Raw genomic sequence first — 17,605 nt, 5'->3', positions numbered from 1 at the left:
CCACCATAGGGGAGTATAGCCTTGGCTCTCCACCAAGACACTGAAGGCAGAAAATTCCTTCTTTAAAAAGGAATTCAGATACTGGCAGACCAAAACAATGACCTACCACAAATTTGACATGAATTTTTACATATGTGAAAATGTTTTGTGAACTTTGATAAATTATTATTTTTAGTAAATGGTGTCTCTGTATTTGAGAAGGTGAAATTGGAGATGGCTTGGAAGGACTAATGCCAGTCAAGGGAACAAAAAAACTTGCTCTTTGCAGATTTTTGTGATCAGTCCTTTATCATTAGTGTTGGGTGCAAAAATTTTCTCCCAGTTGGTGGGGTTTCACCCCTATGTTTATAGCAGCACTGTTTACAATAGCTAAGCTTTGGAAACAGCCCAGATGCCCAAAAATAGATGACTGGATCAAGAAGATGTGGTACATATATACCATGGAATATTACTCAGCATTCAAAAAAGATAAACACATGCAATTTGCAGCAACATGGATGACGCTGGAAGGGATCATGCTCAGTGAAATAAGCCAAAAAGAAAAAGAAAAATACCGGATGGTCTCACTCATAGCAGGGATCTAGAAAACTTAAATAAGGGACCAGGAAAATGAATAACTATAAGAAAGTGAAAATCAAAATCAACAAAAACTATGAACCAGAGACACTTTTTGGGGGGTGGGGGGCGGGAGGGGAGGGATTGGGGTCAGAATGGGGGGATTGCAATTGTATGGGGAATATAAAAATAAAATTTATTAAAAAAAAAAAAAACAAAAAACTTGCTCTTTTTTTACATTCTCTCATGGAAAACATTTATTGACCCTGCTGAACTCTATTTCGACTTGCTGAATGGATAGCCCAAGGCAAAAAGAGCCAAGGTTTCTTTGGGGCTACGGGGGTTGTTCTCTGCTCCCCCATCTAAGTCATGTATCAAGCTTCTCAAAGCTAAAGAACAGCTCACGGGAAAACTAAGCAGCTTGTGTATACTGAGTTTTTATAAATTATTATAACGTTATAGCAATAACTTCTCAAATATTAACAACACATAGTATTTGTCCATGTATCAGCATAGGCATGCTTTTATAGGGGATTGTAAATATATTCTCTCAAAGTATAAAAGGATTATTCAATTTATTAAACAATTTATATAGCACCATTCTTGAGTCTCCCTCCCCATATACATTTTTCTGTTTAACTCCAAATATATGTCTCAAAAATCTATTTATGATATTCACATGCATAGATTTTAGAAACCTATAAATCTTTTAAGAAAAGCAGATGAATTTAAAATATATCATCCTTAACAAAGCTTACTTTCTTAGTACAGAAGAAACAACACCTCTGGAACCAAAGAAAGGAAAAACATAAGACACACAAAAAAGCTATGGACATTTTGTTTCAACCAGGGTGAATTACATGAGTTAGTATCCCTTATAATTGAAATTAAGTTTTACAATGGGGATTTAAGACAAGCTCACAGAAACACAATGAAAAAACTGGATGATGATAAATGGAATTAACTGATATAAACACAATATCTATATTATAAAATGTGAAAGAAAGAGCTCACTATAATTTGCAATGGCTTACCCAAATACCTCTTCATATTTATAATTTGGGCTACAAAGATTTCAACAAATATGAATGAACATTCCTATAACTAAATTGGGTCTTGTCTTATCCTTCCATGTTGTGGGCTGGTAAAAGTACACCCACAGAAATGCCCAAGTATTACTCCCAATGGAGGACTAAATTATTTTATATAAATTCGACCTGTAAAAGAATAAAGACACAACTGCTGAGTTATCCTGTACTAGGAAAAACTACAATCATAATTAATGGGCATCTATTGTCCAACAAGGGTTATGATTCAAAGGGTGATAAAGCAAACGGACAGTTGTTGGTGAAGATGCTTCTGAGATTGTCCCACACTTGGGGAACGTCTTTGTTTCCATTTGAATTAAATTTCAACAGTCAAGTCCTCTATTTCTTTGATCTTTTCAATGCAAACCCCAGTTCTTTCTCAGATGCTCTATTATCCAACCTCCCCTAGCACTCCTTATATGATGCAGGAGATGGGTAGGTTTTTGTTTCATAAATTTCACACACCTTTGAAAACCTTCAAAGGCACTTATTCCATGAGGAAGAAAAAAAATTAATGTCATAGATCCAATAAAATTAACAACACTTGCCACAATTAAAATCATTGAGCAAATCAGGTTCTAGTCAGATGACCTCATGTAAAAATACTGAAAAGTGGACATAAATAAAGCTATTTTAAAATGGAGTTGGGGCAAACCACACTAGAGTAATTGTCTGACGGGGTCTGGGTTTAGCTGCCAATGTTCCAAGAGGTCAGCAAGAACTGAAATATTCTCTTTTAAAGGACTGATAAAAGTATACTTATTTTTACCTTTCATTAGGCCATTAATTCCCCTATTACTATCTAATCCTTATTTCTATTAAAATAAAAAAAAAAACCCTTGGCTTTTTTCCCTCTTTGGGATATTATTTGAATGTTTAATCTCTCCTCCCCAAATTGCAATTCTTTGATCACAAATAAATGTATGGTTATTCTCATTTTTGACTATTTTTAGGTTATCCAAATTAGTGAGCTGGTGTCAAGACTGAGCAAATGCTGGAGTCAATACGTGCCCTTTTAGCCACATGACACATTATGCTAGAGTCTATGAAAGATCAAGATCTCAGGAGATGCTGGAAAAAGAAAGGAGCATGTGATAACTTGATACAGGGTGAATGGAGGGCTTGGGAGAAAATGAATCTATATTTGGTAATTGGGACAGTGTGAAGGGAGTGGGGGGATGTATGATCCTGTGAGGATGAACCACAGAAGGAGGGAAACCAATCAAGAGCAAAAAGGTCATACAAAATCTTCAGCAGTCAGCTAATCTCAGCCCAGGAAGTCACCACAAGGTATTTTAGCTGCAATTCATGCAAATTCAAATGCATTTACTAGCATATGTAAATTATATGCAGATGGTGTAAGGTTTATCTAAAAATAGTAAGAGGCAAACTCTCCTAACAAAGGTCAGTCTTTTCTAAAACTCATGAGCTGGCAGCTTGAGATGAGAAGATGCAGTGGAGAAAAGTGGGAAGTCTGGGCAAACCTGGTAGAAAACTACAAGAAGTCTACTCCTCATCTCCCTGGTAAGGAATTTCCCCAGAGTTCCCCAAAACAGGACATAGCCTCAAGATTTCACACCCTTCAAAAGGCAGAAGGTTTCTGACTTACAGATGCTCTCCTTGGTTTCAGTCTTTCCTCCTACAAGAGAATTTATCTTTCACAGCCTGCATTTCCAGAGCACTCACGAGAGTTACAGTTTATGTTGCAGTTTAATGAATTCCCAAAACATTGGGAAAATGTCTCATAGTTTATGTGATTCCAGCTTCAAACTGTCCATATCTCCAAACAGAGACACATGGAAAATAGTTACCTGCCCTCTGAGAATTAGACTAAAAGTTTATCGTACTGTTATAGGACAGGGAGAGGGGCAGCCCAAACCCCGCAAACCTGCCTATTCTAAATGGGTTCTGCCATCCGCCGCATCAACACAAAACATAGGAGACTTTAATGGGAAGGAACTTTAATAAAACTAGGAAACAATACAGGTAAGGCAAATAATCTAGTTTCTAGATGAAGCACCCAAAGTTACCCGTCCCCTCGTGGGTAAAAGTCCATCCATATGGGAATGGCGCAGAGCAAAGCCCCAAAGCCTGCCACAAGTCTAAAGCATCTTCCAGTGGGGACCCACAGAAAAGGGTCACAAACAACCAGACAAGCCCGGAAGGAAAAGAGCAAAATCAACATCAAGATAAAAGCTGCCATTGTCACCTCCCCACGGGTCTCACCCACATCTGTGTCACCCAGTCCACGACCAAAAGACAAGCACAGTTTCTTCACGTGTCTCTAGGCTCCATGCGCCTCCTCCAGGTCTCCTGGCTCCATCCTGCTTCCTTCCTCAGTCTCTTCTGCAGCTTCTCCTCTTCCTGCTCAGCTCCACCCTTCCTTGGGTGGGGCAGGGAACCTGGAACCTCCCCCTTTCCTGGGGACCACCCTGTTACAGTACTACTTCTTTATTAGTAATAGTAATAACATCCATGCCTGTGAAAATTTTATAGTTTCCCAAAACATTTACTTAAATTATAACCCAACTGGAACTTATTAAAATTTAAGAAAAAAAATTGTTAATATATACTAGTAGAATTGAGAGACCCAAGTTCCTTTCCTTAAGCCAATCTCTGTTTGGATCATACTGTAATGGGTGGTCCCCAGCAAAAGGGGAGGTTCCAGGCTCCCTGGCCTACAATACCTGAAGCCTTCTTTCATATATGTACAAAAATAAATATATGTATTTTAACTGTGAAGTTCTCCCAATCCTCTACTTTTGAGTCTCTTCAATTGATGACAGCTGACTGATTTGCTACAGCAAGTTCTGAATAAAGAACTTGTAGTTTCATTGCGATGGTCTTCATTTATTTCCACCGAACAAAAACCATTGTGGAGTCAGGTCTATACGATCATTTTCTATAATAAATGATCTTTGTTATTTGTTCCAAGACTCATGTACATAAGTATTGGCAATCTTTGTGGACCAATCCTCTCTCTTTCTGGAAAAACAGGTATCTGAATACCAGCCATTGGTTTAGCTAGTCTAGTAAGTCTAGTAAGTGCTTACTGAATCCTATGGGGCAACTCTGTGTTGATTACAACTCTCCCACAATAGCAAACTTACTGCGGCATGAGCTCAGTAATTTTATGAAATTGATTTCCCATCCACTTGACCACAGGTTAATTTAACTATGCAGGTAAAAAGATGGTGTGGGAACAAATGAGTTCAAATTCTCATTCTGCCACATGGTGATATCTATACTGTACTTTAGTGAATGTTTCTAGATTTTTTTCACTAAAAGTGGGATGTTGAGAACAGTAAATGAGAGAGTATGCAATTGTGCTAACTTTATTAGCAACTGCTTACATTGCACTCAAATACAGCCAAGAATAACCCTATACACTTACAGATTTTGTTTGTTGTTGTTTGATTAAGTTAAATAGGGATACTGAGATACTCATGTGGTAAAGTAAGCTCTGATAAGAATATATCTCTCTCAGCCACCAATAAAGTGAAAAAGCAAGCTGGGACTGGTACTGAGTTTTAATCGGAAAGCAGAACACTTTTTTACTGTACCATGTTGCCTTTCTTGGCGACCTACCCGGAGAAATAATCAAATATGGTCTGATCTAAAGGATATGTATTTTACATTTCCATGTTTTATTAAGGATTATAATGAAAATGTATACCTACCACTGGTAATCAACACACACACACACACACACACACACACACACACACGGCACACTATATACACTAAAACAATAGACTTCCATTCTAATTAATAGAATTGCCAAACACAAAAAAAATCTCATAAAAATAAAATTCTAACTTTAGTCCCTTAACTTTTGATCTGAAAAGGAAGGTAACCAACATCTAAAGTCTTAATAAGAGGCCTCTCTGGTGGCGCAAGGGGTTAAGCACTGCACTATGAAGAAATTTGCAGACTCTGCAGCTCGAGTTCTACCCCTGGCTGGCCAGGGAGCAACCCACATGGCAAAGCAGACCTCTCCTTTCTCTCCCGCTGCTCCCCTCAGCAGTGTATTTCAGTCAGTCTGCCTGTTCTGTTCCCCACTCTGTCTCTGGTGGGTACTCTCACCACCACCTGCCCCCCGGCCCCACATTTGTGGCCTATATCCCAACTCTTGTGTGCATAAATAAATAAATCTTTAAAAAAATGAAAATAAAAAATAAAATGTAAATAAGGTTAAAGTGAACAGTCTGTGGTTTGATTATTATTTCAGCACATTCTTCTTTTGGTAACTGTACAAAGTGAGATAAAAGGGCTCTTTTTGTCCTCAGTTTGTCATCTTGTTCAGTATTTATCATGAGTATCTACTAGTTCATCACATCTGAAAATTCTTAGATGTTTTTTTAATGCTCTGCAATAATACAAATACATTGCTAGCATTGACCTGTCAAGGTTATCATGCCTTAAATAGTACGTATTTCTGAAAATAAGGAAACAATAAAAAGATATGAGGATTCGAGTTGGAGATTAGAGAAAAAGATTAAATGAGAAAGATAAATAAATACACCTGTCTGGCAACCTTGATCAAATGCTTAATCCATTATTTAAAAAAGGATACTTATTTTCCCTAGTGCAATTTCCATCTGCTTTAAAGGCCTCAGGAATTTATGAGTTTGTTTTTTAAATAAGAAATTTAAATGAAAGCAGCTATCAATTATTCATGTCAGTAGTGCACTGGGTTAGCATAAATTATACCTAAATCTCATTTTAACCTATAGCATTAATTAGAACCTTTACCAAAACCATTACTGAGAGTCCCACGAGACTGCCCCCTCCAAACGCTTGAGAAAGACACTCAGTTGACAACAGGGAAAACAAAGGGGTCCGAAAACCACATTATCACAAACTCTGAAATAATTAATGCTTTGTTTTATATAAAATGAATATTTACACTTCAAGTGACAGGTGTATAGGAATTCTTGGTTAAATAAACATTTGATATATCTATTCAACTCTCATTTAGTCCTATGAATCGATTTTCTTCAGAAATATCTGAATATTTCCCCTATTGTTCTATGAAAGATACCATGCTGTGCTGGTCAAGGGCCAATCAGGGAATATTGGGCTCCTTTCTATTAGATAGTGAGAGAATAATTTATTCAAATGATTCATGTGGGCAGGGTTTGGGGAAACCAATAGGGAATGCTGCAGTGTTGCGGACTAGCAGCACTGGGAACCCCCACTGCAAGGAGCCCTGGGCAGAAGTGGTTATTGAAATCCACAAAGAAGGTCAGCCTTAGGGCCACCTGACAGTCTTAGGGCATCTTCAGGAATCCAGCTAACCCCCAGTGGCTCAGCATGGAGATAACAGAGAACTATCCTCTTCTCACTCCTGCTTCCCACTGGTTTTCTACCTGAACCTTCCATTGGTCAAACCTAATGGGAAGCCAGGGGACAATGGAGCCCATTAGTGCAATTCCAAGAGGTCAGCTTTGTGGGGTACAAAACAGGGTAGAGGGGCACAAAAACATGTCCGGCACAAAGGTCCACTATTATGCAAGTTAGTAGATTAGTACTTGGGGCACATATGCCAATTCCTCTAGATGAACCAATCAAGGTTGATACTCTTGTAATTGTTGTAAAGACCAAACAGATGTTTTGTATCCCAACTAAACTGGAAATGCTCTTCTAAGTATCTGTTCTTGCCTCTCTAGTTCCTTCCTTGGGGATTGTGACTCCATCTGCAACACAAAAGACTTTATAAAAGAAGTTTCAAAGGTGCTGTGAAAACTCTCTGAAGGGTATCTGGCTTGGATCAGGAAGCCAAGAGAGGACATCACAGAGAAGGTGACATGAGTTGAAGGTGGAGGAGGAATTAGGCCAGTGTGGGTGGTAGATGGTTGAACAGTTGTGGCACATTCAGGAAGCCCCCGCGAGTCCCATACAGCTGGTAATGAAGCAGGAGGAGTGGACACAGAAACTTAAGATGAGGGAGAAGTGAGGTCATAAAGGGTCTAGTATTTTTAACAAAATTTTGAGACATTAAAGGATTCAAAAATGTTTCAGAATGGGGTGATACTGGAGATAAGGAAAACATTTAGGAGATTTTACAGGGATGTATTTGAGGGAAGGGGAACATACTAACTTAAGGCTTGTGGGAAGGGAGGGTTGAGGGTGTGTGTCTTTGGGGAGTTAGCAAAAAGGAGGACTTAAACAATGAGAACTGCCAGGACCAGTGGGGCTGTTGGTGGGAAGGGAAAGGAATAGCTGGTTTCTGGTTGAGAGAAGCTTTTCCTATTGTACCAGGACCACTTCCTAAAACCTAGAAAATGGACAACATGTTTCTTGCTTCAATGTTTTACACCAGGAACCCACATGATAGAAATGAATTTTCTATAATATTTGTAGCAGGTTTATCATGAACACTGAATCTATGACTCCATAGAAAATGTGTCAAGTACTTTCCACAATTAATCTGCTTTGCATACATTAACCCCTAGTATGTACACTGGTAGTCACCACTACCTAAATTCATCTGCTAGTCACTCATTAAATAACTAGTATGATTATATTGCAGATGTTATTTTGCAAAAGAGTTAGGGAAAAGTTTTGAAAATATTTGGAAAAACAAATCAGCCTATACTAGTTTTCTTTGGTAGATTTTGTCTGACCTACTTAACTAAAGAAATAATTTTATCTTAACATATTTGGCTAAATTCTGTGTATGAAGAACTGAGGCTTCCTCTATGTGCTAAGGTCATTGATCTAAAGTGTGGGTTTTCATGACCACAATGAGGTCCACCTCACTCCAGTACAAATGGTCCACATTAAAAAAAAAACTGGAAACAACAAATACTTGAGAGGATGTGAAGATAAAGGAACCCTCTTACACTGCTGGTGGGAATGCAAACTGCTCCAGCCACTATGGAAACACTAAACATGGATCTACCATGGCCTCCCTGGTGGCACAAGGCATTAAGTAGCAGCACTATGAAGCTATTGGCAGCCACTGCAGCACAAGTTTGATTCCTGGCCGGGGAACTAACCCACCTGGCGCAACAGACCTCTCCTGTCTCACCTGTTGTTCCCCTCAGCAGTGTATTTCAGTTTTCCAGTCTGTCTCTGGTGAATCCTCTCACCCCTCCACACCTCAGGCCTGTACCCCAGTTCTTGTATGCATAAATAAAAATAAATTCTTAAAAAAAATAAAGTGTAGGTTTTTCTCAAGTAAAGTACTGAGTTAAAATATTTCACTGATAGTCAGAAAACACTGACATCATTGGCTTTGCTTTGGAACACTATCCCCTGACAACAGTCCTCATCTGCAGGAATAAGAAAGAAAAGGCCACACATACTTTGGTTTCTACAACACGGCAAGATTCTTAAAACCAGAAATGATGTGTGGAAAAGAACCAGAAAAAATATGCTTCTATCTCTTCTATCCAGTTTGGTTAAATCTTCTGGGACATAGATACAACAAAGGGAAACATCCATTGCTTTTGGAAAATGAGTCTTTAACCTATGGGTTATCTTATTTTGAAAAGGAATTAGATTCTTGTCCCACATGTCACATATTCAAAATACAATGCTGTGGTTTCACATCCCACTAAATACGTTGCTGTATTTTTTAAGCAGAGGGAACATTTAACAAGAAGCGAGGTAGGGAAGGGAAGATCTAACTCAGACATTAATAATTCATTCATCAGAAACAGGAGTAGTGGTAGGAAATGCCAGGGGACTGTTTCATTTATAGGGAGGCACTTTCTATTTTAAACCTAGAACAATGCAGTCAGCTTTATTTTGCAAGCTAATGTGAATGGAACCAACGTTGAATGGGAGGACAGGTTTTATGGCCCTCTGAGAATGCTATTTCTTTAGCATCAGTTATTTAGGTTTGAACATCACCATTTGGGAACTTGGAAAAGTGACAAGAAAAAGATTTTTATAACTTTTGTACTTGAGAGGTGATTTCCTTTACTCCAAAGTTTCGGCACTAGAAGTGTAATCAAGTGAGTCTAAGAGATAGGCTTTGCATTAAGTTATGAAGGTACATTCTCGCTTAGTACTAAAAACCCCTCAGGTGCTACAGTTCCTTATTAAGTCATCTCCCAATTCAATCCATTAGCGAGCAGGCTATATTATTTCATCACTGTGTCCCCCAAGCATTTACACACAGCCATCCACAAAATAAGCTTTCAGAGAATACCTGTGAAATGAATGCACACATGCAGTCAAGTATGAAATAATCCTAAATATGCTCTGAAGCCTACAGATCAGGTTGTAGGAGGAGGGGGGCCAGAATTGCATATGCCTCAACTTCCTAATTCTGATGGAGGATAGAAATTCCTCTCCTTCACTATCTTATGTCAATTTCAAGGACTCGAGTTTTACTAAGGGAGATGAGAAATGGAAGAAAAAGAAAAGCAGGTAAACCTATCCCAACTTCTAACATTGGAAATGAACAAAGACCTCCAAGTTAGTTTAATTTGAAATGCTCACATGCATACATATTTTGAGATCATTATAATTTTTAACTGATTATTTATCAAAACCCAAATAAAGGAATAGAACAGTAATTATGACAGTTATAATGATCTAGTCAGCAGTAAGCTTGGTGCTTTACATATTTTATTGTTACCTTTTACAAGTATTATTATGCCCATTTTAGAGATGTAAAAAAGTACTAAAGCACAGAACAGTTGGGTTCAAAGCTAATCAAGGAGAACTGAGGATAAAGTTGACTCTGCTAAATTATAAATCCATTCTTTTGACCTGATGCCAAGTGACCTCTATTTAAACAGAATTTATTTGTCAATATGGATCCACACTTAAAGACAGATCCATCAATCATAGCTATAACCATGGTCTAACGAGCACAATAGATATATATGAAAATCTTTTTTTTTTTTTAATTTTTGTGTAGAACTGGGGTATAGGCCAGAGGTGAAGGGGGTGAGAGGATTCACCAGAGACAGAGTGGAGAGCAAAACAGGTGGATCCACTGAAATACAATGTTAAGGGGATCAGCGGGTGAGACAGGAAAAGTCTACTGCACCACGTGGGTCAGCTCCTGGCAGGGGATTGAACATGAGGCTGTAGCAGTGACAGCGCTGAGACTTAACCCCCCAGGCCACCAGGGAGGCCCCAGTGCAGATATCTGAATCCTAAATGCCTGAATATATGCTCTAGCTTGGCTAAGATAACACCAGGCGGGCATCTTGAGAGGAGATGAAGGGACATTGGATGTCCATTTGACTGCTGACTTCATGTAACAGAGATTGGGGATGTGGTGTTGCTCCCCTGAAAAGGACAAACTCCACAAGTCCTGGCACACATCTAAACAAAGACTGTGTCCTCCACACCACACTCAAAGAACCACAGACAATTCTTCAAATTAACAGAGAATGAACAGGACCATGGTGATTTTTTAATTTCTGAAAATTGTCAGTCATTTGCATATAAATGAAACTTTGGGATATGTTTTTACTCCTCCATATGTGTAAACTTCACTCGCCCCCCACCAAACCTGTGTCAAGGCCCCAGCCCCTTCTTCCCTACCTACGCCTCTATCCTCGCTGTTCCCTCTAGTTAGTAATCAGCATATTTTTCACTGAGTCTAAGAACTGTTTTTGCTGTGCTTTGCCAGTATATGGTCTTGGTTATTTATATTCCCCAGATCAGTGAAACTGTCAATGTGTCACTTACTTTCTCACTTATTTCACTTAGTATATTTTCACTTAGCATCATCATCTCAAGATGCTAAAAGGCACTATTTCATCTTTTTTAATAGTTAAGGAGTATTGCATGGAGTATACATTCCACAGGACTTTGACTATTCTTCTTAAACAAAGGTCTTGGGAGAGAGGCCAAGCTCAAAAGGAATCTTCATTAAAAAAAAGTTTTTAGGGCCTCGCCTGGTGGTGCAGCTGTTGAGCGCTGGGCTGCGAAGCTACCCGCAGCCTCTGCAGCGCCGGTTTGATCCCCAGCCACCATTGGCGAGGGTCCCATATGGCGCGCAGACCTCTCCTGCAGTGCCCACTGCTCCCCTCAGCAGTGTATTTCGTCAGTCTGCCTGTTCTGTTCCCTGCTCTGGCTCTGGTGAATCCTCTCACCCTCCCGTGCTTCTGACTGTACCCAGTGCTTGTATGAATAAATAAATTAAAAAAATCTTAAAAAAAAGTTTTTATAAGGTGGCCAATAAAAAGCCTTCAAAGCCAATACTTAAAGAATTGTCTTTATACACAGACTTTGCAGTTAGCAATGCTTGTCACAGGCCAGACACACTCCAGAAAAATAGTCACCATCACTGAGTGTTTTAGTGCCCCAAATTGCCATATGTACATCCAAGTGGAAACGGTTACAGGCTCAATACACTTTCAGTTTCTATGAATAGCCCTTCCTGTCCCTCAACATCTTGCATGAGGCTACTTTGGGTATTAACATGTGTTTTCTAGTCTCTCCTAGAGTTTCCCTGTTTCTCTTTCCTCTGTACAAATGTTGGTGTGATAAATTCAGCCAATGGATAAGTCGAGTCAGTTCTGCTATAATGCTTGCCTTGGAAAGATGAATTCCTTCCAATGTGATTGATACATTAGAGAGTAATTTGAGTGTAACATGAAATTTGCATTGGTTTATGCATCATTTTATCCTAGAAACACACCAAGCTGAGCAGAACAATGTGGGAATAAACAAACCCCACAGTCTCATTTCTCACTTGCCCAGAACTGATGTGTAGCTTCCCATATGATGTCAGGTAACCCTTCTTCCAGTTCACAACACCTTGCAAGCTGTCACACCTCTGAAGACCATCTTGGAGAGTGTCCTCCGTGAAATTTAATCTTCACCTCTTTCCTCTCAACCTGTCTTACAGTTTTCCTCTTTATTCTCTGTTCTTTTCCTTTAATCTTTCTTTCCTTTAATATAACATACTAATATAATACAGGTTACATTTATTACACTTTATTATTTAACCACTTAGTATGAATAAAACTGGGCTACTGTTTGTGGTAGGTTCCTCTCATATTTGTGTGTCACTAATGAACATTTTTGAATATTGAGCCACAACTTCATTTTTTATTGCTCTGTGGTTTTGATTTTGTAGAATATGATTATAATTAGGAATGCAGGTCACATTATAGCAGAATGGACTGTATATTTAAACTTATCAGTGGTGACTTATTAAGTATTAGAGTTTCAAGTTTCTCCTTCAGTGTTCACGCTGGTTTGTAAATTAGGTTAAGTATATTAGCTCACATGTCTCAAATTATATCCCTTTTATGTGAAATTCATGATAACTTTAAACACTCCAATTTAAACAGAAATGACCAGGCCTGCAAGAAAACTGTCCAGGTTGATATAGGTCCTTTTTTCTAGCATATTCTAGAAATCACAACCTATATCAATTTGTATATTAATGTTTTCACAGGATTTCACTGAGTCACCAAATCTGATCTGTAATATTTACTTCGTTGTAAGTATTTTTTTAAAACAACTTTCCCACTGTAACTTTTTTCAGGCTTCTTTATAGATGGTATAATAATGTTAAAAGCCATTTATGGTCACAATTTTTCTGGGTTATATATTTTTACTTAAATTTATCAACTAATTTAATCAAATAATACTAGCTGAGAAATGTTTTCCTAAAGAAAAATACAGGCTAGAAAGAGCACTTAATGAATGGTGAAAATAACGTCTCTTTTGACTACTAGGATTCCAAACTAAAATACACAAATGAAAGTGTCTAAATCACATATTATCTTCGAGGACATTTATAGGAAAAGGGAAAAAAGTCAATGTGATCTAGAGATTAGCAACATCTACTAATGTTTTAAAGTATCTGGGCCATTGTAAGCAGGAAAAATCATTTCCATTTACTTCTGAGGAATGTTAAGGTAGTCTTTGTTATCGATAGATACACATTTTCATTTGCTTTTGCAAAAATGACTGTACTAATTGGAAAATGTAAATGTGATTAAATGGGTTCTCATGACTCTTGAGTGTGAGATTAAAAAAGTAATATGTTTTGCATATGGTACACCTCATAAGTATTTCAGGTACATTAGCAGAAAATACACTCACTACAAAGCTGAGGTAAGAAGAAAAGAAGCAAAATAAGACAGCTTTTGGCAGAGACCTCAAGCTCAAGACAGTTCCAGTTTGTTGAATCTAAGGGAATAAAGTAATTCTCTCAGGGGAGGGGGGTACTTGTTTTGGTTTTTCTCTTTAGCACTCATTCCTAAATAAATTGGTCATGGACCAAATAATACATGACAGTTAATATTCCCCAGCTGTACCCTCAAGATTTTGAAATGCTGAGCCATTCCCCTAAGAGTCTCTCTGAAACCATTCTTACTATGTGGATCATCCCCTTTTATTATCCAGAAGCTTCAGTGGGAAGACACTTACTTATCTCGAAGCAAATTAGGTATCATTTGTTTCCTGGATTTCCAAGAAAATACTTCCTTCAGAAAGAGTGAAAAACAAAGCTCCATGCCAATCACTCAGTCACCCCTCACTCGGGCCTTACTTGTTTTCATTGCTTGCATCATAACGAGGCATTGGATCCAAGTCATTCCCATTGACATCGCAACTTGCCAGAGCATCCTATAGCCATAGAGGAGAGAGCAGGAGAAAGAAGATGGACATTCATTAATTAGCCATTAATCTAAAGGCTCGTGCATTCTTAAACACATTTCTGCAAGAGAGTAATTAAGTTAAATACTACACCCAAAGTTCACAATGTTGGGATGACTCATTCAGTAATAATCAGTGTCATATTTTTCCCCATTATCTTGGGGTCTCTGTTAGATAATAACTGGTAAGGTTGCAGATGTATGACCTATTATATAAGAATCTATAATTCAGACATTTTACTAATAGCCATGGCCATTCACCCTTACCAAAATAATAGTTTTATTGCATGCCAAGGCTTTAAAATGAGGTGAAACTATCTCTGAAAACAAAGTTGGATTTGTTTGCTTTTAGAAATAATTGTGAATGATCTGAAGAGAATTTACTGGGCTGTTCTGTGAATTTACATCACTGTAGACAGAACTAATTTAGGGTGTTCTTAGTTTCTCTTACATTTTGTAATTCCTGATTTGTCTGTAAAATGCTACTACTTTTGATTTCTTGTTTCTGCAAATAATTGATAACTCATAGAGTGAAATATTTGGGGGCATTAAGCAAAATGGACATTATATATTAAAGTGGAAAGTGCCTGCTTTCTCTACAAAGGGGTTCCCAGCAGTCATTTGGTCTATTTGGTCATTAGAACATGAAGGGCACTAGCAGTGGAACATGTTCATTTTACTTAAAGGGAAACAGAGACCCGAGACAGGTTAGGTAATTTCACCAAACGAATGAAAGGAACCGCCTGTGGAACAGAGACTGGCTCCTGGTGATCTGACACCTCATCCCAAAAGCTTCTCTCTGCCTGCAACCTCTCCAGCATTAGAACTGAGAGGGCACCCATACTGCTAATTGTACAGATAAATTCTGGAGAATTTTCTTGCAAGGGGAAAAGTGTAAAAGGTATAAAGGTAAATGAAATGAAAATAAAGAAGTAATCACAGCTTGGCTAAAGCTGTTTATATTTAATCAAGCATATTTTCAAGCAGTAGTAAGCAGGAACACACTGTAAAATCCTTTCTGCATAAAAGCAGCAGCCCTCCTTGCTAGAAGACAGGGTGACATTTTTATGATGTTTACATAACCTTAACTAATTCACTCTGACCTTTAGGCCTCAGTTTCTATCCTATGGAAGGAGGCGATGAACTGCAATTACTTTTTAGCTCTAAAATTCTAGGTTGTGAAAAGACACAAGTTTATGTGAGCAAGCTGGGAGATAGGGTGAGGGAAGCCACTTGAACATTTTATCCAAATGAAAACTACATGAATATCCTCCTTTATTAAAAAAAAATCATCTCATTTTGGGGAAACTTTCAATAATCTGTCATAAAAAATCAATTTGTGAAGTTTCTTGGCTGAATTTTTTAAACAAAAGGGGCAACAAGGTAGAATATTGAAAGGAAAAGTCTTTGAAGTGAATGAAAGTCTAAGGTGTTCTGTGAGGTGAGGTCTTCATAGTCAAAATAGGGTGATCTGTGCTCATTGCTGATATGACCAGCAGTATTTTACTTGTAAAGATAAAATGCAGTCTTTCCAGGTTTGTGTGACAAAAGGAAAATTAATTTAACAGATGAAATATGAAATAAGCAAGATTGCACAAATGAGAAAGAAATGTTGGCGAGAACATATGGTGATTTCTACTTATATTTAAGCCTCTCTTCCAGAAACTTTTGAAGCAGTAGGTAAGAGAGGCCAGAGGAGACAGTCTAAAATACACACAGTGATTCCCACTGTGCAGAGAAAACAGCCTCTTTCCAGGACTGTCTGCAATGAAGGGGGTGTGGATGAGGGAAGAAGATAGATCAGATTTCTTTCTTTTTTTTTTTTAAGATTTATTTATACAAGAACTGGGGTACAGGTCAGAGGCGCGGGAGGTTGAGAGAATTCACCAGAGGCAGAGTGGGGAGCAGAATAGGCAGATGGACCAAAATACACTGCTGAGGGGAGCAGCGGGCGAGGCAGGAGAGGTCTGCCGCGCCATGTGGGAATCTCCCTAGCCAGCTGAAAATTGAACCCGCACTGCAGAGGCTGCAGACAGCTTCACAGTGTGGTGCTCAACCCACTGTACCACCGGGGAGGCCCGATAGATCTGATTTCAAGAGGCTATTATGTCACTTCAGGAGAAGCTCACTCCACTCTGAGTGAGACCAGGACAATGCCCTTCAGGGACAGCGCTGCGTCTACCAGTTTCTGAGGAGAAAAGAGGAGAGAGAGGTAGCAGGCATGCTAAGATGGCAAGTCCTTCGTGCTGATGTGCACAGGGAACTGAAAGTCAGGGACCATCTCAGAACTCTGCCAGCTCAGGTACTGTGTGATAGGCTGGGCTTGCTGAAGTTGCTCCCTTAAGGACCATGAAGAGAAAGAGCTGAGGAGATGTGGTCCTCCCAGGATTCTCTGCCCTCCCCCCATAAACAGAGGCAAAGCTTCCCACACTGGCCCCTGATTTTCTGTCTAGATCGATATGCATCATATAAAGGGAAGTGGCTATCACCATGATTTAGAGTTGCTGTGTTTGTGAGGCTGTGAGAGAAACTTGTAAGCTGATTTAAAAAAAAAAAAATGACCAATTTTAAGAGAAATACTTTTCACTACCAACATGAGATACAATTTAGGAAAACTCACATAGCCAAAATCTTGGCTTTCCAAAGAATCCTGAAGGAATAGGGATAGATGGATAAAAGTGATTGAAGTTAACATGATTTTGAGTCAACAGAATAGAGGCAGAGGAGAAATCAGGAGACCTGGACGTGAGAGGAAGCCACTGAAGCTTTCAGCTGAGCCTTGATGGAATGATGAGCCATATCTGCAGATAATGGGGAGTCACTGCAGGTTTTTTAATAACAAAATATTCTGGGGAGAACACAAAGGTGTCAGGAAACACGAATTGGGAGCAGAAAGAGCATGGCATAATGGGAGATAATCAAGGCACTCTTAACCAAACGTGGGGAGAAGCAGTGTAGAGAGAAGAGGACAGAGGGGGCTTTGACACATTTCCAGGTAGTGAATATCACAGAGGGAGGGGAAACCGATGACCCAGAAATGAGCTCCATATTCCAGGAACAGGCCACCACCCACCTAGAGTGGGCTCTGATATCAAGACCGTGGTTTTCAATGAAAAGTATTAAGTTTCAGCACTGACACTAGCTCTGTAACCTTGGGCTCATCTTAAATTGTCTCTGAGACCTGGAATCATGATTCCTTGTTATGAAAGGGAATTGAATGATTCCTAAGGACTGTTGGATGGCTGAAAAGTACTGTCCTTTACAAAAGGAGAGGCAGAAAGAGAGAGAGAAACCAAGAGAATAAATTGTGAATAGTTCTAAGCATGCTTTTTTCTATGAAAGAAACAAAGAGTGTTGCCTGGCTGCACGGAT

At 38.8% G+C, this 17,605-nt stretch overlaps 1 protein-coding gene across 3 annotated transcripts in view; it reads right to left on the bottom strand.

Moving 5' to 3' along the window:
• The window catches only part of PCSK5 (proprotein convertase subtilisin/kexin type 5), a 417,590-nt gene that overhangs the window by 275,618 nt on the left and 124,367 nt on the right, over positions 1-17,605 (bottom strand). For all 3 annotated transcript variants that reach the window (XM_037495353.2, XM_037495354.2, XM_037495352.2), the window contains exon 5: positions 14,128-14,204. In XM_037495353.2, coding sequence (XP_037351250.1) covers positions 14,128-14,204 — 77 coding nt within the window. The remainder of the gene's footprint in view (positions 1-14,127; positions 14,205-17,605) is intronic.

Source organism: Talpa occidentalis, unplaced genomic scaffold, assembly GCF_014898055.3.
Source record: "Talpa occidentalis isolate TD23 unplaced genomic scaffold, MPIMG_talOcc4v2.1 talOcc4.7, whole genome shotgun sequence".
Classification (NCBI taxonomy): Eukaryota; Metazoa; Chordata; class Mammalia; order Eulipotyphla; family Talpidae; genus Talpa; species Talpa occidentalis.
Note: the sequence above shows the minus strand (reverse complement) of the source record. Positions and strands in the feature narration are given on the sequence as shown.